This window comes from Neophocaena asiaeorientalis, unplaced genomic scaffold (genome assembly GCF_003031525.2).
Source record: "Neophocaena asiaeorientalis asiaeorientalis breed wild unplaced genomic scaffold, Neophocaena_asiaeorientalis_V1.1 scaffold35, whole genome shotgun sequence".
Classification (NCBI taxonomy): domain Eukaryota; kingdom Metazoa; phylum Chordata; class Mammalia; order Artiodactyla; family Phocoenidae; genus Neophocaena; species Neophocaena asiaeorientalis.
Genome location: NW_020172984.1, coordinates 2,230,467 through 2,246,484, shown reverse-complemented (window position 1 = coordinate 2,246,484; position 16,018 = coordinate 2,230,467). Strand labels below are relative to the sequence as shown.

At 38.2% G+C, this 16,018-nt stretch overlaps 1 protein-coding gene across 1 annotated transcript in view; it reads left to right on the top strand.

Annotated features, from left to right (window-relative positions):
* The window catches only part of LOC112397831 (uncharacterized), a 45,419-nt gene extending 32,525 nt beyond the window's left edge, over positions 1–12,894 (top strand). Inside the window, exon 3 of the mRNA XM_024742110.1 lies at positions 11,718–12,894. Coding sequence (XP_024597878.1) covers positions 11,718–11,721 — 4 coding nt within the window. The 3' untranslated portion in view covers positions 11,722–12,894. The remainder of the gene's footprint in view (positions 1–11,717) is intronic.
* The last annotated feature ends 3,124 nt before the right edge of the window (positions 12,895–16,018 follow it).

Below are 16,018 nucleotides of genomic sequence, written 5' to 3'. Positions count from 1 at the left end.
ATCTCAAATAATAAATAAGCTCTAGAGATCTAATATACAGTATAGTGAATACAGACAGCATTCTTATACTATAATCAACCATCTTGCTAAGAGACTAGAACTTATTTATTCCAACCACTTAAAAGAAAGGATAATTATGAATGTGATTGAAGTACTAAATATTGCTATAATATATAAATGCCTCAAATTAACATATTGTACACCTTAAATTTACACAATATTATGTCAAATATATTCAAAAAAGAACCTAAAAGAAAAATGAAACTCCACCCCCAACTTAAGTATCCTAATAAACTGATACTAGGATTTCACAAACATCAGCACACTATCATGACAGCAAGAGACAGAGACTGGTCAGAGTGGCACTCCTTTATTCCTTATCAAATCCAGGTCTCTGTCATATATATATATATATATATATATATGACAGAGCCCTGCATTTGATAAGGAATAAAGGAGTGCCACTCTGACCAGTCTCTGTCTCTTGCTGTCATGATTTCCAACCCATGTAGAGAATCAAGAGTATTGTGTAGCCTTCCCTTCCCTGTCCCTCGGAAAAAAAGAAGATTTCCCTAATTTTTGCCCTCCCTAGAACACTAGGACTAGATCATTAGGTTATGTTTAATTATTTGTTTACATATCTGTCTCCATCAGTAACTCCAAAATGCATATGGATGAGAATGGTATATTATTTGGTTGTTGTACCCTCAAGGTGAGTTGAGTGCCTGGGAGCTTTATTGAATAAATGAGTCCAGGAGATTACAGGCAATGAATAATTTGCCAATGAGAATATCAATAAGTATTGAAATCCTTCTGAAATCTTTCTTCTTAAAAGCATCAAATATTATTCACATTACTCAAAAACATGCGTATGAACTACGCAACACTCCTGCGTTAGGGTTTTCAGATGCTCTGATGACACTGTGCATGTTTGAGCACAAGTACCCACTATGCCTCTGGCCAACAGGTATTTCCATAGATGGCCAGATTTTCTCTTTTCATCAATTAAATTATGAAAAGTCCATCTATCTCCCATATCAATTCCCTATTAAAACAAAACAAACTTTAAAATAAGTAACATTATAATTAGATGACCTCAGATGAAAGTGTTATCTCCTTATAAGATCTAAATAATGTTTTATATATCTCAGCTCCACAGCAAATTAATATCAGCCTCTCCCAGAATTTTGTACTTTACCAACTACTGTAATTTTAAATCACTCATTTTGTACTTTATCAACTAGCGTAATTTTAAATAACTCATGAATTAGCTTGAAATACTGTCAACTATAAATTAATAATAACTATTTGTATCATGTTTAGGATAATCTTTACATTTCCCATTTTAAAACCTCTATACAATTTTCAGTATAAAATTATTTGTCTGAGATTGAATACAAAAAGAACAACCTGCCGAGTTCTAAGAAATATTTTTAGCCATAATGAAATACAGGCTACATAAACTACTAGAGAGAGAATAGTTATTTAACTGGCAATGATGTAAAAGTATAATATCTTCAGTGTTCAAGATCTAGTGGATCCCCATGTTATCTCTAGTCAGACTCTTTACCTCTAACAAAACAAATATAAAATATCAATATATGGCATACCTTTAAAAGCAATTCCCTTTTACATCTTTACCTACAGTGGAATTGAACAAAACCTGGGCCTTCCCACGTAGTGCTCAGAGCAGGTAATAAACTCTGCAGTATATATATCACAAGTAGGAGGCTTTCGAGAGTCTAGAAGTTTGATCACATATGTCATGATTAAAGACCTTGGATCAGGAGTCAGGTGGGATTCAAATCCTGACTTCCCTAGCTCCTAATTGAATGAACTCTCTGGGACTTAGTTTCCTCAGATGCAAAGGGGAGCAATACTAATACCTAGCCGGATAGGCTTGTTAAGATTTAAAAACTTAGAGCATAAAAAACACTCAGCATAATGCTTGGTACCAAAAAGTTCTCAGTGAATGTTAGCTACTGATATTACTAATTGTAAAACATAGATTGCTTGATAGCAGTTTGGCCTCCATGTGCTTGGCTGTGCTTAGTCATGAGCAATAATGTAACTATGTAATAGCTCAATATCTGTTTAAGAAATAAAAATTAACATTTACAGAGCTAAGCCAGCACTGCATCGAACAGTTATATGTGTCATCTTTAATTTTCATAATAACTCTAAGAAAAGTAAGTATTATTATCCCAGTTTTACAGTTAAGAAAACTGAAGCCCAGAGAGATTAAATAATTTACCCCAACTCACCCAGATAGTAAATGGCAGAGCTGGGATTTGAACCAGAGCCAGCACTCTGTTTCCACTCTGCAGAACTGGCTGCTTTCCACCTCTGGGCTGTACAGTTACAGTGTCAAGCATATTTGTTTCCTGTGAAATTACTATAAGCCAAACAGTGGACCTGCCCCTGGAACAAATGAAGTGCCGTTTGTTAGCACTATATCCAAAAAGGAAGTTCATTGAGTTCATTTTAAATTACTTTATTAGGTTATCACAAACACTGTATCATTTAATTTTCAAAATGGGTATTTTCCATGCCTGTTTGCTCCTTAACTCATTATAAAACAGAAAACGTATCCTATCGTAGGTATAAAATAAATGTATTTTTCATTGACTTGAATTTCCTTTAATCATCTCTAAAAGGAAGGTGCAGAATGAACACTACCAAAAGGATAAAATCTCCTCTTAATGATTACATATTTACTAAAAGAATGTCGGTAACTAAAGAGCTTCATAAGGCTCATGTTAAGAGTAAAGAAGGTACACTATTACAGCTAAGGCAGTAAGGTTATTCCACCTGTCAATTGTAATGTGATCCTACTGGTCATCTCCCTTTCTCAGAGAGACAGGACATATGTATGCATGTATATATTTGACCCTTGAATAACACAGGGGTTAGAGGCACTGATCCCCAGGTACAGTCGAAAATCCATGTACAACTTAACAGTCAGTCCTCCATATCCTAGGTTAACCACAGATCATGTAGTTCTTTAGTACATATTTATCGGAAAAAAATCTGCATATAAGTGGACCTTCAAGGTGAAGTTCATATCTGCACTGTTCAAGGTTCAACTGTATACATATAGTCATGGGACATAGAACAGTGCAGGTTATCATTTGTAGTCACTAAGCAAAAATTTTAAGATATTTTAAGAAATTTTGAGAATTTTAAGAAATTATGAAGCATAGAATTTTATATGTACTGAGAGACAAGAACTATGCCGACTATGAGGTATATATGAATATGAAAAAAACTAGAACTTTGGCACTCTTTCAAAAAATTCTGCTCATAGTTTATTCATTCAACCAACAAATATGTATCAGTAAAGTACTATATGACACAGCAATCTGCAACTCACATTCCCTACCTTTCAGGCAAGAAAATAAGCAACTATAATACAAAATGATGGTGCTGAGTAGAAGTAATCAACTCTTCAGAGTGTAGTTACTCTCAACAGATGTGTGCCTTTTGCAGGTTGAAACTTTGGTTGAAGTACATATTATATGTCAATTCAGATTTTTGGCATCATACAAATTTCTGAGGAAACATTCTATAGCATCACTTTTTTAATCAGGAAATATTCACTAGATAAGTTTCTGGCCCCGTAATTTTCCAACAGTACACAATGCATTACAGTTACACCCATGATTCATGGAATAAAATACACAAATATTTAAAAAGAGACCACTTACAGTAAAAAGGCTCCAGTAATGGGCAATTTCTTCAATATTTCTTGAAGGTTTAAATAAAAAATAATTCCTCCATTCATACCAATCCACTGTCAGTGACCCATCAGTATCCATACTGTATGTTAAAACAAAGAATATGCTCAAATACAAATTAAGAGTAATAAATTTTAAAAAGCATTATCAAAATGACATAATCTCAAAGTCAGAAAATTGGGGATATAGCTGAGCTCTGCCCATTGTTACTTTTGTGACGTAGAGAGTGCATCTTACATCTCTAAACTTCAGTTTATATAGGAATAATTCGTACAACACAGAGCTATTAGAGTACTAAATGTGATTATATGCACAAAGGCCTTGTAAATTATAAAGAACTAACAAGCTGTAAGTCAGAATTACGGCATCCCCATCTTCTAGTATTTCTCCTTTAAACATTTCCCCTTCTTCCCATTTGTACCTTCATCTTGTAACTTCCCTAGCAATCAGAATGATGGCTGACAATTACCCTTTTTAGTTATAGATCTTAAAGGACAATTTTCACTTTTATGGATATCAAATATCTCATATCAAAAATATCATAAGAAACCCAAATATCCATGGAAATATAATTTTCATTAATATGAAATAATAGTAATCAAACCAATTTTTAGAATTTTAAAGAATTTTAAGAATTCTCATCAGGGAACTTCTCAAATCCTTGAATGAAATTAAGAATGTGAAGGAAGATAATGAAATACATTGCTTTGAAACGTGAGCTTCCCAAAATTTCAAGTTATTCATACTTGTCTCAGGTAGCTCCCTTTCTCATTTTCCTCAGTGACTATTGCTAATTTTCATACATCTCCTCAAGCCACCAAATCAATTTTTGACGCTTACTCTCGGGCCATGTTGTCCCCCATTTCCCCCTGAAACATGAGTGTTTAAGCATTCTCATCCTAAAATAAAATCTCTTAACCCCACCTTCCGCACTATCACCCCCTATCTCTCTCTGCCTTTGCAGTAACACTCTTTAAAGAATTGTCTACCTTCTGTCTCCAATTTCTCCTCATTTTCTCTTGAACCCACTCCCATCAGGTTCTCACCACTATTACCCCACCAATAGCCTTCACAGCACTAAATCAGTGGTCCATTCTCTGTCTTCATCTTCTTTAGCCTATCAGCAGCATTTGACAAGATAGTTGTCTTCTCCTTGAAATATTTTCTTCACTTGTCTTCCAGAACAGAGTATTCTCCTAGCCCTCCTCCTTTCTCTCTGGCTGCTCTTTCTCTGTCTCCTTTACTGGTTTCCCCTCATCTCCACTGCCTCTAAACATCAGACAATACCAAGACTCAGTGTACCATACTCTCACTTTGGTTATCTTTTCCAGTCTCATGGCTTTAAATACCATCTATAGGTCCATGACTCCCAAATCCCTTGCCTGAGTTTTCCTCTGAACTCTGGATCCCTATTTCAAATTGCCCACTTCACATCTCTACTTTGATGTCTGGTTAGCGTCTGAAACTTAACAAGAACAAACCTGAACTCTGATATCTACCCCATTCCAAATCTGCTTTTCTCACAGTTTTACCCCTCTCAATACATGGCAACTCCATTCTTCTAGATGCTCAAGCCAAAAATCTTGACATTATCCTTGACTACTCTCTTTCTTTTGCACCCCGCTCACAACCCAGCAGTAAATCCTATCAGTATTTCAAAATACATCCAGAATCCAATCGCTACATACTTCCTCCGTCCTGGTACGAGCCACTCTCAAATGTTGTCCGTATTATTGCCTAGCTGTCCTCCCTGCTCTCACCCATGTTCCCTACAAACTATTCTCAACACGTCAGCCAGAATGAGGCTGCTAAAATCTAAGTTAGATCATATCACACTCTGTTTAAAACCATCCAATGACTTATCAGAGGAAAAGCCAAAGTCCTTATAATTTCCCACAAGATCATATGTGATCTGATTCCTGTTAACTCTTAGAATTCATCTCCTACCACCTTCTTCCTCATTCACTCTATTCCAAACACACAGGCCTCCTCTCAACGTCCTAACCTTGTCAGATACACTGCCTTCCTGGGGACTTTGCTCATGCTGTTTCCTTTGCCTAGACTGCTCTTCCCCCAAAGACCATCGTGACTCCTTCCTCACTTCTTCGGATCTCTACGCAAATGTCACCTTCAAGACCTTCCCAACTCACCATATCTAAAACTGCAGCCTCCCTACCACTCACATACCCATACTGTTTTCCTCCCCTGCATTATTTTTCCACTTATCACCATCTAACATAATTTGTTTATCTAGCTTACTGTTTTCTCCTGTTGTTATCATGAGTTCCACAGAGCAGGACTTTTTGCCTGTTTCCTTCAATACTACATCCCTAGCACCTAGATGAAGGTCAGGCACTCGATAAGTATTTGTAGAATGAATGAATAAATTTCTCCCTACGCACTTTTATCCTTACTTCCTATGTTCTAGACTCTGAGAATGAAATGTTGACTCCTATTCAAGGACCCTCTCCCTCTCGAGCTATTGGTCCCATTCCCTCTCAGTCACTAATCTCCTTTCCCTACAACATATCCAGCATCTCTCTCTCTCTGCCTCTGATGGCTACTTCTCCACAAATCTCTCCTATCCGTCAAAAAATAATAAAAATAAAATTTAAAGAGACTTGTTTAGTTGTCTTCTCTTTCTTATCTAAACTTCCCAAATCAGTAAACCACATTCATAGTACCCACATCCTCATTTCCCATTCATTCAATAGCCTTATGCAATCTGACTTAGCCCTTTACCACCCTACTGAAACTGCTTTCACTGAGATGCCCAGAAATCTCCCAAATGAGTAGATCCAGTGGATTTTTTCAATATTTATGTTACTGGTCCTTTCTTTTAAACTTGTTACTTTCCACCCTTGGCTTTTGTGACAACATTAAATATCAGAAAACATGTATTGATCTATTAGTGTGTTCCAGACACTGTGCTAGGGATTGACTATAAAATAATGGATAATATACTTTGGTCCCTGTCTTCATGAAGCTTACAGTCTAGTGGGAACAGACTGTAAAGTTGTTGTAAAAGCAAATACCAGCAAAACCAAGAAAGTTTCAGAGGTTAGAGTCACATCTAAACTAACACCTACAGAATAAGTAGGAGATATTCAAGTGAAGGAGCTGGGATGGGTCTCCCAGACAGAGAGAAAAGTTTATACAAGGATTGGAGGAATGAGAAACCATGGTTTTGAGGTTTTTTTTTTTTAAAGACTGAAAGAAGCTCAGTTGGCCTGGAGCACATAATGGAAGGAGAGTTCAAGATGATGAGGTTTGAGAGGTAGGCCAGACCATGTGGAGCCCTGTAGACCATGGAAAGGAGCCAATGTTCCACCTTAACCCTTGGAATAGCATCAGGTATTAATATGGATATGAAATTCTAAATGAAGTGATAGCAAATCAAATTCATCTATATACTTAGAAGAGCAACAAAAACCATGTTTCTATGAATAAAGCCAACAAAAGTGACATAAGACCTTTATAGAGAATATATTAAACTTTATTAAAAGACATTAAAGAGAATCTAAACAATGAAGACATATATAATATTCATGGAACAGAAAATGTAACATCATAAATACTTCTTCCCCAAATTAATCTATAAATTAAATACAATTGCAATCAAAATTCCAAAAGGGGTATGTGAGTGTGTGTATGTACATGTGCATATTTGTATATGTATCCGAATAAGCTGATTCTAAAACTTATATGGAAGAGCAAAGGTCCAAGAATAGCATTGACATTATTGAAGATGAAGAAAGTAAAACCAGATATCAAGATGTTTTCTAAGGTGATAGCAATTAAAACATGTGGTAATGATGCACAATAGACAACAACCAATGTAATAGAATAAAGAGACCAGAAACACATCCATATACAGATGGAAGTTGAATATATGACAGAGGTAAGCATTTCAAATTGTAGGAAAAGGATGAGACCAGTCAATAAATGGTGATAAAACAACTGACCATATAGAAAAATATGAAACTGGACACCTAATTTCATAACATACACAAACATCAATTACAGATGAATTAAAGAAAGAAATGTAAAATACAAAAATTTTAAAATAAGATATAGATTAACATTTTTATATCCCAGGGTAAGGAAGAATTTTCAAGATGTTAAAAGCATATCCATAAAAGATGGACAAATATGTCTACATTAAAACTTAAGTTTTCTTCACGATGGAAAAAAAAACTAAAACTGAGTTTAGAATAAGCAAAAAGCTGGGGGAAAACATTGCAGTACATATAACCAACATAGGATTAACATCCAGAATTTAGAAAGAATACCTACAAGCCATTAAGAAAAAGATGACCAATTCAAGCTGAAAAGTAGTCAAAAGACATAACATAGGTAATTCACATAACATAGGTAATTCATATCCAAATGGCCAACAAATATATGAGAAAATACTCAGACTCACTCGTAATGAGGAATATAAATAAATTAAACTATATTAAAACAACAGGACCATATTTCTGACCCATGGGTTTAGAAAATATGTAAATAGTAGAAGACTACAGTATCAAGTAACAGGAAGGAAATACACTTCTAGTAGAACACTAAATTGGTACGACCACTTTGGAGAACAATTTGGAATATGTAATTAAAGTTAAATGTCTGCATGCCCTACAGTCAAGCAACTTCACTGCAAATAATATACAAGGGGATGTATACAAGACTATTCATTCCAGCATTTTTTGTACTAGCAACAAAACAAAATTTTTTTAAAAACCTAAATTCTCTCATCATCAGGAGAATTCATAGATAAATTGAATTATATTCATTAAATAGAAGCTGTACACTGACTAAAATTATTGAACTACAGCTATATGTATCAACATTAACAAATCTCAAAAATAGAAGGTTTGGAAAAATTTTTTAAATATGCAGTATGCCACCACTTAAATAATGTCTTAAAACATGAGAAACAATATCATATTTTAAGAATACGTCTGTAGTAAAATATACACAGAGATAAAAATTTGTATGGAAATGATAAATTCAGGATAGTAGTTACTTCTGGCAAAAGAGAAGGAAATGGGTTTAAAGACACTGAAAACTTCAGTTGTTTGTAATGTTTTATTTATTTGAAAAAATCTGAACCAAATATGACAAACTTAAATATGACAAACCCAGTGATGGTATGGTTGTTTGTAATATAATTCTCTTTATTGGTCTGTATGTTTTCTTGAATGAAATAGTTCATAACAAGTTAGCTTTATCCCAGGAATGTCTAATGTCAGAAAACCTACTACTATCATACATTGTATAAATAGGTCAAGTGAAAAAAGCAGTATAGTTTGATAAAATTCAGCTCTCTTTCCTGATAAAAGATACTTTTCTTCAATGTTTTCCTGTCATAACTTTTGCCACACTGCAACTGCACTCCCCTCAGCCCCATACACTCTGCAAGGGTGGGCACCAGGACCATCCTGTTTACCACTTAATCCTCACTGGCTGCCAGATGCCTGGCAAAAAGCATCGATCAATATCTGATTGATAGGTAACTTGATTGATTGGATGATTGATGGATTGACTAACAGTACAAAGTATATAATCTTACAAAAAAACAACAGATACATGCATAAATATAAAATAGATATAAAATTTTATCAGTGGGTTAATATTAATGTATGAATGTAGCTTCACCACCATTGCTACATGGATTATGGTGACCTTGGGCAAGTTACTTAACCTCGCTATTCAACAATTTCCTCATCTGTGAAATTAGGAAAATAATAACCTTTGTCTCTAAAGTCTTGTGAGAATTAAAGGATATAATATATGTGAAGTACTTATAAGGGTGCTAGCAAACAGATGATTATGGGCTATTATTCATGTTTCCATAAAGTTTCCATAGTTGTCATTTTCATAATGAAAAAGATTTTTGTTTTGTTTTTTTGGCTGCCCAGCATGCAGGATCTTAGTTCCCCAACCAGGGATCGAACCCACGTCCCCTGCAGTGGAAGCACGGAGTCTTAACCACTGGACCACCAAGGAAGTCCCGAAAAAGCTTTTAAAGTAAATAAAACTTAATTTTAAAACGTATATACATATGTAAGAGCTGACCTTCCAAGAATCTTAAATGCCTCTTTTTCAGAAATATGTATACCTATTAAGTTGAGAGTATTGATAATTTCTGAAGTATCAATCCCTCGTTTAAAAGAATAAAGAAAATAAGCATCAACTGGAAGGTCCGAAAAGATGCAGAGGCAAATACTCAAGCAGTATTCAGTGCGTTATCACAACATTCCATAAAGCAGCAAAATCCCAATTATTTCTTCTACTTGCCAAGATAAAAAGAAAAGACTGGAAAGCCCATATAATATTTCCTGTATCAGTAAAATATTTACCCTCCAATATTGCTCAAATCAGTCATTCTTGCCTCTTTCCTTTCCTTCACCCTGCACATTCAACCACCAGATGTGGTCTGTTCTGTGCCTAAATATCTCCCAAATCATTTATTCCCATCACCACAGTCCCATCGTGGCTTAGATGCCAGTCCATGCTCCACACAAATATGCTGGTGTCATTACATCCCTACTGAAAACTCTTCAGAGGCTTCCCACCTCATTCCCCCTTAGGATCAAGTCCAGAAACCTTCACAGACCCCCAAGGCCCTCCATGATTCTGCCTGTGCCAGCCTCCCAGCCTCATCTCTGACACTTCCCCTTGCTCTCACTTCAGCCTCACTGGTCTTCCTCTAGTTCTTCGGACATGATCTGCTCCTCTGAGGTGACCACAGCCTCCCAACAAGCTATTTCCTCTACCTGGAACACGTTTCCCAGCCCTTCACTTAGCTAACTTTTACTGATCTTTCCAGATTCAGCTTCACCACCATTGCTACATGGAGCTTCATGTAAAAACCTTATCAAAATGTTAAATATTTCTCAGATCCTTAGCTAAAAAGCATATTATTCAAAGGGTATAACGTTTTTGTTGGTGGTTTCATTTTTTGAAAGATAGTATGTAAATAAAAACTACATCATTTAAAAATATTCCTTAGAGGTAATCACATAAGTAAATGAGTTTTTGATAACCTTTCAGGGAAACCAAACTCTTAATAATAAACCTTTACTAAAACACAGTTAAGTTTTGGATAAAATTGCTAACTGTATAAAAACAAACTTTCATTATTTGTGTCCAAACTCTTAAAAGTCAACTTCATTTTTATCTCATTATCTTTAAGGTACTGCATAAATGTGCCAAGGTCCAGCAGATTATGCTTGTTGATATCAGCAGATTTTAAAATTATCTCTAAGAGGGAAAAAAATGATATTAGAGACAGATTCAGACAAGATAGATTACAAATTACAGTGTTTAAACATTAGTATATTTATCACATGTAAATTAGATAGTCTGCCATAAATTACTACTGCCTTAGTTTTAGAGTAAAATTTCTAATACTGAGAACATAGACTCTGAGTATTAGAATTTTAGAGAACTTAGCAATTGACTAGTCTTCTCTTCTACTCAACAGTCATGCATTTATTCATTCACTCAACAAATATGTAAGGAACTGTTCTAAATGCTTGAGAAACAGAAATGAATCAGCTATAGCCCCAGCCCTTGAGAAGCTTACAGGCTAATAGGGAAGACACCAAAACCACTGTGATAGAAAATGTCAAGGATCAGTGGGTAACAAAAATGTGAGCGCTCTGAAGGAGGGACGGAGATGAAGGAAATCTTCATAGAAGGGACTTGAATATTTTGAAAATGAATAGCGAAAGGTGAGCAAACAAAGAAACAAGGGTGTGAGAAATGTAGCAGAGACTACCAGCTGTCCACCAAAATTCCTCATCACCTTGTAGGGACACACAGCTGGACTACATTTCCCGCCTTCCTTGCAGTTAAGCATGGTCGTGTGACCAAGATCTCACCAACAAAATATGAGTGAAAGTAATGTGTACCACTTCTAGACCTAGTTAATAAAATCCTCTCACATGTAATCCTGCATGCTCATTCCTTTCACAGCTGAATGCAGATGCTGATGACACCCTTGAGGAGGATAAAGCCACAAGAGAGAAAGGACCTGGATCCCTGAATAACTGCAAGGTGGAGAACTGCCCCACCAACCTCAACACCCACCAAGAAATCATGAAGAGCTTTCAATACCATGCTAAGAAGTCTGGACATTTCCCATCGACATTGTCAGTCCCTGAAGAACTTTAAGGAGGGTTATGAAATAATCATGATATACGTTTAGATATGTCATATGGTGGCAGCGTGGAAGAAGAAATGGTGAGAGGTAAAGGCAGGAAGACTGGTTGTAAGACTGTTACAGTAACTTAGGTGAGACATGGTAGAGGCCAGGGCTTACCGGAAGCAATGGGTATAGAGGGAAGGGAACTGGTATATTAAGGAATTACACAGGACCCTGTGATTAACTGGATGTTGGGGTAAAACAAAGGAGGCATCTGGAATGACTTGGTAGTGGAACACTTATCCAAGACATTGATCATAGAGGGAAGCAGAGAGCCTCAGGAGCTGGGAATAGCTATCAATTTGTGAGTCACCCACTAAGATGATAGTTTAGAGCCTTGAAAAGTAATCTTGGGGCTCACCCACATTTGAGAGGTAAGCCAAAAAAGAGTCATAAAGGGATCTGAAAAGCAGCAGTGGGAGACCTGAGATCAAGTGCCCAAAGGGGAGATATGGGGGACCTCATCAGTGTTCCATACTGCAGAAAGGCCAAAAACCAAATAACTGGAAAGAGCCCTCTGAGTGCGGCAATGCAGAAGTCTTTAGTGACCTTTCACAGAGGGGAAGAATGGAGGCAGAAGCCTCACGTCAGACAGACAACCGAAGAGTGAGAGAAGTCAAGGCAGAAAGGGCAGACTTGGCTCCATCAAAGACCTTGACTGCACAGGAAGGAGACTGATAGGACAGTATCTAGATGGGGAGGCGGTGTGGGGAGCCAACAGGAGAACCACTGCGATTAGAGAGGAGAAGTTTGAAAATACAGGACAAAGAAAGGGAATAGTAGAAGTTGTACTTTTCCCACTTTAAAGGAGATGAGAGGACGAAAGGACAGAAATATAAGTGGAAAAACCAACTTTGAAAAGGACAAAAAACACCTCTCTCCCTGAGACTGGAGGAAAGAAAGTGAGCATGAGTATAAATAAAGGTAAGATTATAGTTGATGTATTAAATTTACTGAGGCTGCCTTAAGCTCCGTAAACAATTTTAAGCATTTTTCATTTATTTGATCATTAGTCATCATTACGATCCGATGAGACTAATATTATCCCTATATTACAGCTTAGGACACATTATGAGAGGGCCAGAAATCTGAGGGAGTTCATGACAGTTCACCTCTATTTACTCAGTGAAGTAAAGGGCATGGTCAGCTACTGGAAGGCAGGAGCAAGGACCTTGTGGCTGGGATAAGCAGGGTTTCTCAACACCAACACTACTGACATTTGAGACCAGATATTTCTTTTGCTATGCTATGCACTGTAGAATGTTTAGCATCATCCCTGGCCTGCACTCACTACATCCTTCACATCACACACACACATCCCCCACTGTCACAGCCATCAAAAATATCAAATGTCTCTGAGGGACAAAAACACCCCTGGTTGAAAACCACTGGGATAAATAGAAGATAAAACTGACAGGCTGATAAAGCAGAAGACCCAGCTCTTTACTGAGAACAGAGATGGAATAATAAGATTCTGGAGCTGCCTTCTGAAGGAAAGCGTAATTTCATCAGTTCCTTTGCTAATTCTGTACAATGCAAAGCAAGTGCAAGAAAAAGCCTTGGACACACAGAATCCAGTGAAATCAATACATGTTGTATGTATAATTAAGACTGGCATCTGCGGTTGGGTAGGCCTCAGGAAACAAACCATCAATTTCCATCACATTGGAAATAGCATTATCCTACCTCCCATTTCTCTGACATACACTTTATAAATCCTAAGAAATATGGACTGAACATTACATGTTACTGTGCTAACTGTATGGTTTTTCTGGATTCAGTGTTCTGTACCCTCACATCCATCATTCAGTTCAAGCCTTCCAGATGGAAACTTATTAAATATTATTTTCTCTTAGTGAATTTAATTCAGTCACCTCACAAGGAAAAGATTTCTACAAAACCTGGTGTCCCCGTCCCCTTTTCAAACACACGTGCACACATGTTCCCATGCTGTGGATGAAGCCGATAGTCTCTCAGAGCAGCTTTAAGTAAAACAAACACTTTTTTTTCTCTACTGGGTCAGTTGGTTAAATGTACAGCTGTGGAAATGAGGATCCTCTGAAAATACAATAGTGAGTATTGATATTGTCGTGTGCTAAGCTTAAGGATAACTCTACACTACAGTGAAGGGTATAATGTTATGGCGTAGCATAGCGATTTCTACAGTGTTAGGTTAAACTGAAACTACGTGGTTGTAATTAGTGTGTTAGTATCAGAGCATCTCCCTCTCCCTGCATCGGGAGTAGCAAGTGCACACGCTGGAAAGCCCCAAAAGGGCTCCGCGGTGAGCACTCGCCCTGCAGTGCCAGCCACATTTCCCAAGCGATGGGATGCTCTTGGGGAGAGCTCAGCAGGAGCCATCAAGACAGACCCTTGGGGTTTCCAAGAGGGGAAACGAATTTGGGCCCAGGCCTAGGCAGTCGGCTCACTGCAGGGGTTTCGTTAACACTGCAGGAACGCCAAGCCTGCCTTCTACGTTTCGACGGCTTGGACCCCATTTTTAGGCAAGATGGGAAAGTCTTCTATATGTTTCACCGTAGCAGCTCACTAATAGGACACAAACGTGTGGAAAGTGCTCCAACAGCGGGGCAGCTCTGAGTGAAGCAGCTCACACGGAAAGAACGTCTGAGCCCCGAAGGGTGCTCAAAGGGCTGAAGGGGTCTTCTCCGCCCCCACCCCCATATCAGCCCAGTAGCGCCTCCAGCCTCGCACTCTCCCTGAGGCGTGAACGCACCGCGGCCCACCTCCCCGTCCTGGCTGGGAGGATGCCCATAGCTTCCAGTCCTTTCTGCAGTTTGACGATGTCCACCATCCCGTCCCCGTGGCGGTCCAGCTTCGGGAAGAGCTCTTCAAAAAGGCTATCGGATTCGTTTTCCTGGCCAGCCACGGTGGGCAGCCGGAAGCCCCCTATGCCGCGCAGCATGGTCACGCAGCGCCAAGGGACCCCGAAAAGTGGGAAAGCCCCAGCCGCAGGCCGAGCCACTAGGGAGCCTCCGCGGGAGCGGCTGCTGCCAGCAGTCAGCGTAGCAGCTGCCCCTGGAACGCACGGTCCTATGCCTCTGGCTTCGGTGCCAGTGGGCGAGGAACACCCCCTTCATCGACAACAACGCTAGTTCCGGATTTGCTTCTGCCAGTCTTGGCTGGGGGGTCCTTGGAACCACCTTTTTTTTTTTTATGGTTAACGTTTGGCTGGGAATTCCCATACAGAACAATCTTAATTCAAAGTCCAAAGTGGCTGAGCGTAGTCCCATTGTTGTGAATTTTTAGGGGAGATTTTTTTTCAGTTTTGTGCTCAGAGCCAAGGCTGGTGTAGATCAGCCTCCATGAAGCTGCCCTGGGCCAGTTCTCTCTCCTCCTCTTACTAGGCCAAAGCTTCATCTCCTATTTTCATGGTTTGTTGAAATCCAAACCCCTTAGTAACAAAGGGAGACAATATTAGGACTTCTTTTTATATTTATAAAAGTAAGGGAAAAAATAAGCTTTCTAATATTTAACATGAATTGACAATTGCACATATATACAATATTTAAATAAGTGTACCCAAAATGAGGGTAGATGAACAAAGAAATTTACTCTTGTGTAATAGAGGTGATCACCTGGTCAGTGGGTCAGTGAGCTAGTGGAAAAATTGGTGAGAAAATCAGCAGCAGTTAAGGAAAGCCACCAGAAGCACTGCTCAAACCAAACAGACCAGTCACAGCAGTGGAACAATGGAGACCAGCACTGAACACAGACAGGAGACCAGCTGACGCCAAAGGGCGTGCTCTAACAATCTGCTCAGGCAGGTTGTTCCTTAGTCCCAATGCTGCAGAAGTCACAAGTAAGCCACATCCCTCCCTCGGACCCCTGGACGCTCTCTTAGGGAGAGAATTAGTGAGCAGTTAGCAAAAGGAAGTAAGTACTATCTAAAGGGGCTAATTCTAAGTTTAAGCTTTAAAACTAATTAGATATTGGCTTCACTTTTTTCCCCTAATATCTAACAGGTGGGGCTCAGGAGAAAGCCCTGTTTAGGCAAATAAAGTACACTTTCTCTACATGTCTGAATTTAATACGAGCTGAGATTTAGGAGGCT